This window comes from Myxocyprinus asiaticus, chromosome 42 (genome assembly GCF_019703515.2).
Source record: "Myxocyprinus asiaticus isolate MX2 ecotype Aquarium Trade chromosome 42, UBuf_Myxa_2, whole genome shotgun sequence".
Taxonomy (NCBI): domain Eukaryota; kingdom Metazoa; phylum Chordata; class Actinopteri; order Cypriniformes; family Catostomidae; genus Myxocyprinus; species Myxocyprinus asiaticus.
Window position 1 is genome coordinate 17,726,041 of NC_059385.1, and position 14,154 is coordinate 17,740,194.

Below are 14,154 nucleotides of genomic sequence, written 5' to 3' on the forward strand. Positions count from 1 at the left end.
TATTAGTGTTTAAAAGCTTGGGCTGAAGGCTCTGGCAAAATTAAAGTGCTGCGACAGATAAAACTGAAGCAATTTAATTAAATGCATTAAAGAAAAAAAGTGTTAATTAGAGTAATTAGACGGGAATTTGGTCAGCTGTTCTGTCAGAGTTGCTGCTAAGACCTCACTTCCATGGGATCGAATACAACAGAATACTTCTTCCCTAGAGAGGACACTAGATTCCCAGTGCCCAGGAGATTCATTCTTCCTAACACATCTAATTGGACCATGATGTCACCCAGTGCTGTAAAAGTTTTTAATGGCCCACTAAATCAGGATCATAGAATGGAGGCATTTAAGGCTAAGTGAAGACAGGATAAGTTTATGTGGAAGAGAGAGAGGGAGAGCCGGATGAACAGAGACACAGAAAAAGACATTACCTTGATGATGTCATAATACAAGCAATATGCAATCAGCACAATGCATGAATGTTCTGCATAAACAATGAATGCTCAGAACAAAACATTAAAGGCTCTCAGTACTTTTGTGATACAACTGAAACATTTAAAAATGTTATAACCTTCAGGGTGAACAAAATTATTGATTGCTTCTCCCTCTTGTCAAATTATATACATATATATATATATATATATATATAAGTAACAATTAACAATAAGGTTTTATACTGTACATTGACATGGTAGCACTGTAGTTAACATAGAATAACAATGAACAATAATTTTGCAGCATTCATTAATATTACTTACTGTTAATGTTATGTTATTTCTACATTTTCTTATACATTATAATATTAAAAGATGTATATATTGGTTAATGCAATATGAACTAACATAAACCAATAATGAACAATAGTATACTTATAATATAGCATTAATTAAGATTAATAAATGCTGTACAAAAAAATAAAGTTCAGTATTGGTTCTTGATACCTAATGAATTAACTAATGTAAAAAAAAAAAAATGGAATGGAATGGAATGGGGATGGAACAAAACAAGGAGCAGAGGAGAGCAGAGTGGAACAAAACAGAACAGAAGACAAGACAAAACAAGGAGCGGAGCAGAATGAAACAAAACAAAACATGGAGTGGAGCAGAACAAAACAAAACAAGATAAGAAACAACACAAGTCAAGACGCGAAGTAGAACAAAACAAAACAAAACAAAACAAAAGACTAGACTAGGCTACACTTGACAAGACTAGACTAGACGAAAATTTTAAACAAATTTTTTTTTTTTAATTATTCTAACCTGCACAATTGATGCCTACAATATTCAAATGGAGATTAAAACTATGGGCCTACATCATAGGACAATATCTATGCATGTTGGTGTATGGATGCAGAGACTTAAGAGATCCATCCAATACAACATTCAGCTCCATTAATTTGTCTTCAGTTTCTGTAATCAATATCCTCATTTGCCAGAATCAGGGCTGTTCTGCAGGGAATGTAGATCTTAAAGAGAAAGAGAAAATCTTCATTCACGCTATACATTTAAAGTCTTAAAAACTTGGCCTTGATGGACTTAAGTTATTTCATGTCAGAACTGTGCAAACAGAATATATATATATATATTTCTTTTTTTTTTCTTTTTTTTGTTGCAAAAGAAACGACATGGTAACACACACACTGAACTACTCACCACCTGGAGCTGGTTTCTGAAAGCAAATAGAACTAAGTGCAATTTTAACAAATCTTGTCGCAATGGATTGCGAGATATTAATATCAAGCTGCCATAACCTGCCTCTTGACGTTCCATATTTACTTTTATGGTGCATTTTCTGGAGATCTCTTTGGAGCTTGAAAGCCCCCTGGCCACTGTATGCTTTTGCCATATGGAAAAGAGAAAGCTTGGAAATTCTGCAATAAATCTCAATTTGTGTTCCACAGAAGAAGTCTGGTTTGGAGTAAATAATGATAGAATTATTATTTTTTTGGGTGAACTACTCTTTTAAAATCTTGAGAAGATTTGAACTATAAAAAACAATGCTATCGTACATAGCTGTAGAAAGCCAAGGTGAACAAAAACATCACTGCTGCCTGCCCTAGTAAACTCACCATATATATATATATATATATATATATATATATATATATATATATATATATATATATATATATATATATAAAATCACATGGCCCTACCTACCCAGCTTAAAAAAAAGGAAAAACAACATTACTCTTGGGAGAAAAGCTTGAGAGCAAGTTATTGCACTCTTAAAAAGCAGCTCTAATCTGCTGAGTGGAAACAATTCTTTATGTAACCTGGGAGCAACACACATTACAGTATTTTATTAGTGAAATCACTGTTCTTTGACTCCACTTCATATAGCAGAACATAAAGACTACACAGGCCTGGGATCAGTCCACTGGGAAATGAGAAGTGATTGGGTCCGGCAGTCTACATGCGTACAAGAAAGACTTGTTTCTCTCAGAGGAAAAAGAGGAAAGTAGAGAATATATCTAGAGAAAATTCTCATGAATAAAACATTGTGTGTAGGGAGAGGAAACGAAGTCATTCTTGTAGCCAGGTTCTAGTTGATTTCCACAGGGAGTAGACGTGAGGTTTATTAACTGGGCCTGCTCTCACCTGCTGGAACAGGACCTGAGTGCCCAGCATGAACGAGAAGAAGAGCTCATATAAACTGCCTTGACTACAAACTGACAATCACTGTTTTGACACAGGAACCTTCAGTTTGATTCTCTTGAAGCCTCTGGAAATAAGATTGAGTGTGTGTGGACCCATGTACTGGAGTGATTTGTTATCTATCCTGAGTGTTTTCAATGAGCTTTATTTATTTAGATATAATAACACAGAGCTTGTAACCACTTGTGGAATATAATTTGACCACAGTGGCATACTTAAAAAATGTATGAATTTAATTGCATTAGAAAACAAAATATCAAACCAAGAATTAAACATTACATATTAACATTAAAGATGCACAACATTTTAAATGATAAAACAATGGAAATACTCTTCAGAATTAAGTAAAAAAAAAAGTATTTCTGGTTGTCAAACTTAGAGGAACATGTCCATAGTTAATATGATATGCTAAGACATCTGTGTGAACTTGAAAGGAACTGACTTCATCCATCAACTAAACATCACCTTGATACCAATTGGTCAAAAGTAATTGCAAAAATGTGAATGCTGTTTGTTTCAATGTTGCAATTTATTCATGTTTAAGTCTGGCTTAAATATCCATATACTTTTTGTGCCACTACTGTATATGTTTATATTAATCTAAATTACTGTAAAAGCCAGACTCTAAAGGATTTTATTAGGTGGAATTCAGCATCATGCTTCTCTGAGATTTACATCAGGTTCCATTATGAAACAGACCCAACAAGATCTATTGATTTTTGAGTCACTAAAGTTAATTTCAGCAAGGCATCCTCTCCCATCTCCCCAAAGCCCAATACATGTGCAGTTCTCCTCCTGACCACTTGATGTCACTGCTGGAGTTCGGAAACAGGAAACATTAGCTCAACGGAGTGGAGTCTTTTGTTCTGATAAACACTAAACTCTACATGAAGCTCCAATCCTACTAATATCTACTGAATTTTATACTAAAGAGTGCACCGTAATCTTTCCACAAATGAGCACTCACATCTAAGTTTTGGTTCTGGGAATGTCCCAAGGCCAAATTTCATTTTGTTGAATAAAACTACAACATAATAAGATGGATAAAACCAACAGATAAAATCACTATCCAATGTAAGATGTGATATGACATGATTGGTGTATAGAAGTCTGTTTATGTAATTATGGGTAGGAAACTGAGAAAAAGAGAAGAGAACATTATGATTTCAGAGTTGATGTTAGCAGAACAGCCACATTTATTCTGACATTGCTGATTTACTAAAAGATGAGAGTGCTGAAACTTTCACTTTAAAAAGCTTGAGACACAACAGTCATGGTTACAATTGTGAATGGCAAAGTATGGTTTACTCTGCCCAGCAAAATGTAATTTTTAGGAATTGCATCTTGTTTTTAACAGTACAATTATCTAAACATCTTTAAAACAAGATACATTTTCTAGAGAATCAAAATTATATTAGATAGTTAAGTCATTTTATACATAAACCTCATAAAATGTTCCTGTTAAATTAAAGCAGGGATGTCAAACATACAGCCCGCCAAGCAGCCATCTCTGGCCCACAGGATGATTTGTGGAAAAAAATTAATAATGTTTGAAAACATTCATGTTGATTTAGCCTGTAACTTGGGTAAGATGTACGTATTCATACTATTATTATATTAGCAACAGCAGAACAGATAAACATTAAAATTTGTGGTGCTGCATGTAGCAATGTTATAGCTTGCATGATCAGTGAAATTTATTTTAATTACGCGGGACATTCAGCGCTCACAGAGTCACGCGTATCAGCAAACGCCACACATGTCTGAGGGTGACACAAGTTCCATGACCACACGTTCCCACAGTAAAGTTTCTCTCATAGAAATAATGACAACATGGACAGGTCCAAGGATAAATATTAGATTTAATAACTTGTATTTAACTTGTTGCATTGTTTCCGACCCATTGAACTATTACTCATTTTAAGTAGGTTTCAGTTCCTTGCCGTTTATGTTCAATTTCAGATGGTTTATTGAGGCTAAAGCTCCAGCCAAAGAGCGAGTGGTTCTCTCTTTTTCTTATAAATACTATTGCTTGATTCCCTTCAACTAATTGTGTGTGTATTTTTGATGTAACCTCTGGTTAATGAAATTAGTATATTCTGATTTTTCCTTTTGTTCAGAGTAAAATTAGCACCCACCAACCCGCCAAATGTGGATATTTTATGCGCAGTGGTGGGTTATTTTTGTGGCAGGTGACTTATAAAAATCTTGGAGTGACATGTGATAAGAAATGCTGTCAGACACAAAAACATGCGTTTGAAGAAACACACTTGATTATATTTTGAAGAACAGATAAAAGAACAAAGCCGTTGATGGGCGTATCTGATTCACTGTGTATTCAGAGGCACTCTGCTGCCCATAAGCGCAGCGCTTCTCATGCAACACGCACATGCAGAATACTCACTGTTTCAGTAATCTGAAAATAGTTTGCAACTGCAAGAACAGTGTCATCCATAAGAATGCTGCAAATTATTTCAGACCATCCCAGGAGGTGCTCTAAGTTTAGTTTGCTTGATTTCCATGGAGCAGTTTGCATTTACACGCATTGTGAATGCAACATTGCTTAATTCCAAACATTTGTGCCTGAATACATAACCATATAGTGTTGTCACAGTACCAAAATGTCGTAGTTGGTACAGATACCACTGAAATTTCACGGTTCTCGATACCAATTTCGATAACACAGCAAAAATATGCTAATATGATAATGCGATACTGAACACACCAGTTTAGTTATTTTTAATTATTTACTAATTATTTTAATAATTATAGTTTAATGCGTAAAGTTAAATTTCATCGTCAAAATGGTGTCTAATCATTTTAAAACTTTTAACAAATGAAAACAGAACTTTAACATGCCAAACTTTTATTCAGCAGCTGTCTTGCTTGTGATAGTTTGATTAATTATTATTATTACAGTGAATATTACATTTTACTATACAGTTGTAGTATATTTTTATTCCATTTCTTCAATTTCAGGCATCTAGATTTTATTTTGAATCGTGCTTTTATTATGACGTGTGTTTTTTGCCAGAAGCTTCACTTTTCCTGATTAACAGTTGGCAACTGGGCCCAGTGTGATAACTGAATGTATGAAATCTCATCTCTTTATGCTGGCCTTTGAGTCTGACAAATGAAATGTAGGACACAGTTTTGGAGTGTTTGTATTTTAGATTACTAGTGTTTGTGTATGTGGTAATTTTGAAATGTTATGTTTTAAATTTTATTACTGTGAAGCACTTTGGTCAACTCTGTTGTTTTAAATGAGATACAAATAAAGCTGAGCAGAGATTAAAGCGCAAATGCTGTGATTTTAATTATATAAATATATATTTTACATGTGCTGCATGGTTAACAATGGATAAGTGCTCTGCTCTGTCATCTCGTACAATGTGAATGATTCTCAATATATGTGGAGTTTCTAGTGGAAGAGCGGTCGGATGTATTTAAAGTTCGCAGCTCATCCACAGTAAGATTGCAGCTATTAGCAGTTTAATAAATCATACTAGGACATGTCACGATTTTAATTTGATTAATTGTCCATTTCAGTGTGTACAAGGAGTAACAGAGCATGCGTTAAAAATAAGCCTGTGAGCATTTTAAAGATGACGTGTGTCAGTCATACTGCTCGCTGGTACCGGACAGAGTCCATGCTTGGTACTACTGGTTCTGCAGAAACATCTTTTACATCGTTACATCTTTTTTATTTTAGTATCAACTTGGTACCGAAGTACCTGTACTTTACGACAACACACTAACCAAACAAAGCTAATGACATGCAGCAACATTAATGAAATGTCACCTGTGTCATCATAATTCACTACAGCTTCAGAAGTGGTGTTAACACCTTTATGAATAACCAAAGGAGCTGGTAAAAAAAAAAATCTAAGTGGCTGGTAAATTTCATTCACATTCACAGCCACTGTGGCTGGTGGGCAAAAAAATGTCGTATATTTTTACCCCAGTTTTAGCTATGAAAACAGCATCTTTCTATTTTCCTGCTCCAATTTTCCTTTGCTCCACTGCTGAACTACCAGCGTCACTAAAGAAATTATATTTTACTCAAGTTATGAGATTGCAGTCTGAATTGAATGTGGTGACATAAAAAAGCATGCACCATGAAATAACAACAAAACAGCGCGCCTTTCTGTTGCGTTGTGTACGCTGGCTGTACTCAACAAAAAACACAGTGACTGGTTTAGTCCGATTCATGACTAAATTACTCTTATGAGCCAGTACTTTTAAAACAGTGATTCACCAGCTCACGAGTTATTGTTTTGAATCAGTTTGATGAATCCTTCAGTAAATGAACTTACTGAATTATTCAGAGGGGCTGAATGAATATGTCCAATCAGGCCCTGACCCAAAATGTGTTTGACACCCCTGAATTAAAGGAATATTCCAGGTTCAATACAAGTTAAGCTAAATCAACAGCATTTGTGACATATAGTTGATTACCACAAAAATTAATTTTGTCTCGTCCCTCCTTTTCTTTTAACCAAGCAAAAATCTGGGTTACAGCGAGGTTGTAAGTAGTGATGAGTCGAAATAACTTTTTGTGCTAATCAACATTATGCCACAAATGCTGTTGTTTGAGCTTAACTTGTATTGAACCCAGAATATTCTTTTATTTTTCTTACCCCATTGGCAAACAGTTTTTTCTTATTTTTCCCTTAAGACTTGTCATCTTATGCAATTTTTCCTTGAGTAAAAGTATAATGTTTTAAGGATGTTTAGATATTTTTACTGGAAAACAAGACAAAAATACAGACCAGCAGTGGACAGGAAAAAATCGTTTTTCAATCCATTTCTCCATCTTGCGCTCTGGCCACAGTGACAGACAGATCAGCGGGGTTGCATGTCTTTTGAACACGTTTTTATCAGATCACCGTCTGAGTTACACCGGCGTTAATGTCTTGCTCAATTAAAATGCCTGCTGCGATTAGTCGGATCTCTTAAAAGGCACTTTGAGCCAAAACGGTATTAACAGGCTCATTGATTCCTGGCATAACCATCTTTCAGTCGGCTCATCCTCAATGGTAATCACGCAACTCAGGTCATTACAAACTACATGGCCACCAGTGACCCCTGACCAGCTGGCTAATCCATCACTGACATTTAAAACAAAAATGCAATCTTCAGGTACAGTGGCCCAGGAGGAAGTAGAGCAGGAAGGGCGACCTCTTGGTAAAACTGGCCCTGCTCCATCAACAAGGAGATCTAAGCTGATAATAAAAGTTTTGGCTTATTAGGTTGTCCTTAAATGCCTCTTTACACATTATTTTCCTCTCCTTGGGAAAGATATCACATAGGAAAAGAATTATTAATTCCTTAATAGAGTTGGAGTGAAGTAGAAAATTCAGCTTTTTTCATGGTTAAATTTATCTATAATTGCCTCTTTTTAAAAATTAAGTTAGGATGTAATAAGATAATTTATAGTTACACTTCTCACATCATTTCTTTTGTCTAATTTATTAAAAATTAGATCAGTGTATTTTTATTCAAACCTTGATTTAGTGCCACAGGCTTAAAAGCAAGAAAAGCAGAGCAAAAGCTCAGCAAAAGCGGAGCAGTAATATTGGAAATGTAAAGGCAGCGATGTGACTCATTAAAGGCTGCTGAGTCAGGGCTCATGCTAATACAGGGAGACACAGCAGAACAGTGATGAGTTACAGCCATTCCCAGTCTATAGTTCCAAAATACTGAGGACAGTCTGCTTTGCATCTGCAGACACAAGTGATGGTGCTCTCTCAGGAACCTTCCTAGCTATACTGGTTCAAGACACTGTCAGTGAGCTTGTTTTGTGGGTAAATTATGGCTTGTACAGCATATAATACTTCAATGAAAGCATGCTTATCGTAAAACCTTACACATTTCTTCAAAAATATACAGCAAGTTGTTTTCGAGAAATGCATTAGTTGAATTGGTAACACTTTACAATAAGGTTGTATTCGCAAATACTGATAACAGCTAACATGAACTAACAATGAACAACAAATTTACGACACTTATTAATCCTAGTTAATGTTAATTTCAACACCAATCATTTTTTTTTTAAGGTTAAAAGTTTTTTAAAAGTTTAAAATCAACATTAACAAAGATTATTAAATGGTTCAAACATATTGTTAATTGTTAGTTCCTGACTCCTATTTACTAAGGTTAATGATAAAGTCCACATGAAACTTCCAGAATGTCACATAGCAAAACAGAATATTCAACCAGAAAAACATGTACAGCAGCACTTGATTTTATACAACGGTGTGACGAGGAGGAGGGCGTGGCCGGGCTGTGAGTGTGCGCACCTGGTGCTGAGCGGCCCAATCGGCGGGAGAGAGATAAGAGGAGTCGGGAGTGCTGGAGAGAGAGAGAGAGAGAGAGAGAGAGAGAGAGAGAGAGATTCTGTGTGTGTCGTCATGTTGTTATGTTCCAGTTTAGTGTTTTAAGTTGTAATTAAAGTGTTTACTGATGAACGAGAGGCTTGTCTGCCACAAATGGTAATTGAATGGATCATGAGAAGTTGTACATGAAAACGTATGTATATGTTGGAAGGGAAGGATTGAAAAATAAGAGGGCTTGGTGACATCAGCCATAAAGGAAAGCAGTTTTGCAGATGGAGCCAGTTACTACATTTTGATGAAAGATTACAAAGCCAAAAAAATTTTCTTGGAATAATGTGCACTGATGAATCATTCACAATAAGATCAGGAATGTGTGTTAGTAAAGTAAATAGGGTCAATTTAGATTTTATATCAACTTTAAACCAAGTTAATTTGGTGCTTGTCTAGCTAGTTGGTCAGTCTAGTGACACCAGTTCACCAGCAAAATTTGACCAACATCAAGTGTAGTGTTAGTTCAGGCAGGTCACATGAGTCAAACTTGTAATCAGCTGATGCTCAGCTGACCATGACATCTAAAAATACAATTCAGATGCTTATCAGAGCGGTTCTATTTAAGTCCTCCATTTATTCAGTCTCTCAGTTGCCTTTCCATTGCATGGATGCAAGCTGCACTTAACACACTCCTCCATCCCCAGCTCCACCTCTTGTATGAAAATTCTGAATTAAGTTATCTCAACATATGTTCTGCGTTCTTCCTAATTTTAATATGACAATTGTAAGTCTATCTTGAATTTGTTTGAGGCTTCTTGATTTACCAACTTGTTATATAGTATGGAGTTCTATCAAGTGTCCATCTAATCTGTACTATGCAATGATCAATTGTACCATGTTGTTCTACCAGTAGGGCTGCAACTAATGATTATTTTGATAATCGACTAATCTAACGATTATTAGAAGGATTATTAGACTATTCGGGCTATTATTGCAACAATTATTAATTAGCACTTAACCAACAATTTAGCTTGTGCCTAGGGATAAAAGGTTGTATTAAACATGTTTAAAAAATACCTCTAAATGACATTCCCTGAATTACAGGAAAAAATAAAATAAAATACTTAAGGATTTTTATAAAGTTTAATTCATTCAAAAATGAATTACAATAATAATAATAATTATAACAATAATTTTATCATCAAGTGTTTTTGTCTTGTTTTACATTAAAAATATCTTAAAATCAGATACATTTACTTGAGAAGCAACATATGAGATATGTATCTTGAATCTTAGTGTATTTATTTCACTTGTTTATACTTCTACCAGTGCAGTAAAGATCAAATACATTTATATTCAATACATATTCTCTTAAAGCAAGTCTAGATATCTTATATGTTGCTTCTCAGGTAAATGTATTTTGTTTTAAGGAATTTTAGATATTTAATTATATTTAATTATTAATATTATATTCAACATTCTCCAATAACACTTCTTCTGCAGTAAAATTACTGAGTGCACCTTTGAGCTGTTTGGAAAGTCTGGAGTGCGTCTGGACTGTGAGCTGTGTTTTCTTCCTCTCCTCTATCATGCACATGAGCTGAAGTGCTCCTCTCGTGCATCATCATTAGAATTTCATATGATCTCATGTTATGTTAAATGAGATCAAACGACAATTCGACAACAAAACATTTTTGGTTATTCGCTGCTCTCCCTGCTCATCCATGGGGAGTTTGCCCAGAACAGAACCATCCCCCCAACACAAAGATACTTCAACTATCTAAGTAAAAAGAAAATTTAAAAAAATGTTTTATTCATTTGCCGGATGTGGTCCTGATTGAAATAGTCTTTGTAGTGAAATGGATAATTAAGATTAGCCTTGCATGTGAAGCTAATTTAGGGTACAGTTTCATGACAACGATGTACTAAAAAACGGAAAAGTTTTTGCTTTGCGTTTTTGTAAAGTTTCGCATACAGACGACAACGTTGTCAAAACGATCTCCGTTCACATGGATCTGCGAAAACGACTAAAAACGCTGTATTATGCATGCCAGGCCAGTAGTTGGCGATGTCACTTTGTAAAGAAACACTATGTGCCTGCGCACATAAGCATTCTTCCACAGAGCGGTGAATACAAACAATGAAGATGGCAAAAGCATCGAGCAATTTTGTCTGGACAGACGATGAGGTTGCTTTATTACTACAATTTACTTTGCTGGAGAAGCGTCAATGAACTCAAAATCTTGAGCAGCACAAACACAGTCCTGTAGTCCGCCATTGTACTTTTGAATGTCTCGTGCGTTGTTTTGAAGTACTTGCGCGCATGCCTATAGACTGAACTCTCAAGATTATTAAATAAATTCTGCTCATTTTTACCATCGCTTCGTCTCCTGCCTTCTTCTGTATTCCCCCTGCTGACTCTTGGGCTGGTAGGAGAGTTAGTTATAACAAGCTGTTGATGTTGACTGGTTTTGGATATCAGACAGAACTCTGATATATGGATATCTTCTGATGGAGAGAGAGGTCTTGTGTACACTGGATCTAACATGCATTTTCACTGCCTCATGTTTTCAAATTCAAAGTATATTATTGAATACTGTACATGGCATCACATCTCTGTCTATAGGCTATATACATAAGCGGTGGGTGAATGAATTGCAGGGTAAATAAATAAATAAATAACATTTAAAATACAAATACATTTTTTCCCATCTGAATCCATACATTAATTTCAAGATTTTCAAATTGCAGGTTCTGCCTATGTTCACACTCCATACAAAACACTCCAAATGAATAAACTGTTGATTATTGTTATTTGCACAGACACCAGTGTTCATATTGATAATTATACATCTCAAAATGATGCCTATCAATCTATCATTCTTTATATAACATGTAATACACGTGCGCATGACGTCATCGTTTTCACAAATTCATGTTTTTGTATGTTTACACGGACATGATAATGGCATCGTTTTCAAAAACGTGCATTTTGAAACCCGTTTTCAGGCCCCAAAATGCCGTTGTCGTGTAAACGAACAGCCAAAATGCATAAAACGTTTTCCGTTTTTAGTTGAAAACATTGTCGTGTAAACGGCCCCTTAGCTGACTGGTCAACATGATCATACAGGAAATCATAATTTTGCTACCAGCCTCATTCAGCTGAGTTACTGGTAAGTGCCATCTCCCATTGAGTTAGGGTACACAGTAAGGTTAAGTCCTGTTGACTGTATAACATCATTTTCAGCTAAAAACAACTGTCTAATAATAACTTGCTTTTTTCCATTCAACAACACTTCCAGCTTCCCTGCCACTTTCTGAAAGCGCCCCAGCTGATTTATTGTGTAACACGCACAGTCTTGACTTCACACAAGTAAGTGCTCTATGCTAGTCCATGCTGAATAGTTATTGCAGGTGGACATGACCATGACAGCTCTATTAAACTTGCTGTTGTGTTGGCTTTAAAAAGTCAAAATACTGTCACAGTTTGTCTGTCCATCCCACAGCAGAGCCAAGTAACCAGCTAGAACACCCTAGAAACACCTAGTGACCAGTCGGAACACCCTAGCAATGCCTATCCACAAACCAGAAGACCCCATCAACCCCAAGCAACAAGCCAGAACACCCTAGCAACACCAAACAATAGCTACAACAGCCTAGAAATGCCAAGCAACCAGCCAAAACACTCTAGCAACCAACCAGAATACCCTAGCAATGATTGGTTTTAAGCCAGAACAGCCTTGCAACCGGCCAGAACACTTTAGAAATGCCTAGAAACCAGGTGGAATACGATAGCAACCACCCAGAACACCCTAGTGATGCCTAGCATCCAGTCAGGTTTAATGGGGTCTAACATCAGTCTGATATGAACTAATGTGGTCTGATGGGATCTAATAAGGTGGTTTCTAAGGGGTCTGAAGTGGTCTTTAGGGGATCTGATGGGGTTTCATGAGATCAAATGTGGTCTAATGTGGTCTGATAAGGTCTAATAGTGTCTAATTTGGTCATCGCCTAGCAACACCCAGGATACCACTCAGAACTTGCATGCAACTGCCTATCTATCTATCTATCTATCTATCTATCTATCTATCTATCTATCTATCTATCTATCTGTCTGTCTTTTCTTGTTGCTGTTTTTGCACATTTTGATGCAAACTTCAGCTCTTCAACTTACAGTAACTCAGAAAGTATTATTTTCTTTAGGATGGCTCTGAGCAGCAGGGGTGTTTCTGGTTTAATCTCAGGTAAGGCCCCTAGGGATATGAGCACAATGCTGGAAGGATGAAGGTTTAAAGGTCCCTAGACTTCTTTTGATTACAGCAGTCAGGTTCCAAGCCATGGGCCTTACCCAAAATTGCCCCAAGGGGTACTTTGGACAGACCTACTGAACTCTGCTTGTGGGTAAATATGAACTCTGTGAACCAGATGCACAAAGATTGCTCATTTCATGCATTAAGAAAAACTTTTTCACTTCTTGCTTTTGCAAAGAAGAGGAAGAAAGTTGATTATGAACAATCTGGCATCCCCTCCACGTTCAATGCTTCTACCACCCAGACTGAAGGTTTATGTGGCTTGCAGTGCCTCTCTTTCAAAAGGTGAGCAATGCCTTTGGGTAGATAATATATTTAAACACTCTGATCAATATTTTATATGGGTATAAAACAGACAGAGTGAGGAGATCCATTTGTACCCTTGAGTCTCCTAGACAATTTCCCGAGGATCCTTAATGGTTTCTCTCTTTCTGTTCACTTTGTTCCTCACTGCTCGATATATCTTACACCAGAGTTGCTCCTCCTGCTAATGAAGACCATTTCCTCACTTGGAATGAGAGGTTACTAAGTCACTAGACCCATAAAAAATGCGATGACCTGTAAAGCGAGTCATTCCACCACGAACATGTCCAATAACAAGGTGTCCTTCCAAGAGCTGTCATTCTCTCGCTCAACCTGGCCATTTGGACTCCAAGAATATGGGTCGGAGGGAAGGTTATAAATTAGTATGAATTTTTTTTCCCTTGCATTCCATTCCCCATCCTTATTATCTGTACAGTGTAGCTGAATATGGAAGATTCAAATTGCTTTAGACAGAGAAATATAAAAGGGAGCTTTTTTGCTTCTTTGATCACGGTGCTTCACTCTTCTGTATTTCTCCTCTGTTCTTTTCTTCAAGAATCATCAGAT

The 14,154-nt window shown here is 36.2% G+C and overlaps 1 protein-coding gene across 1 annotated transcript in view; it reads right to left on the reverse strand.

Annotated features, from left to right (window-relative positions):
* Positions 1-170: 170 nt before the first annotated feature.
* The window catches only part of LOC127432841 (1,4-alpha-glucan-branching enzyme-like), a 261,140-nt gene continuing 247,156 nt past the window's right edge, over positions 171-14,154 (reverse strand). Inside the window, exon 16 of the mRNA XM_051684290.1 lies at positions 171-1,453. Coding sequence (XP_051540250.1) covers positions 1,391-1,453 — 63 coding nt within the window. The 3' untranslated portion in view covers positions 171-1,390. The remainder of the gene's footprint in view (positions 1,454-14,154) is intronic.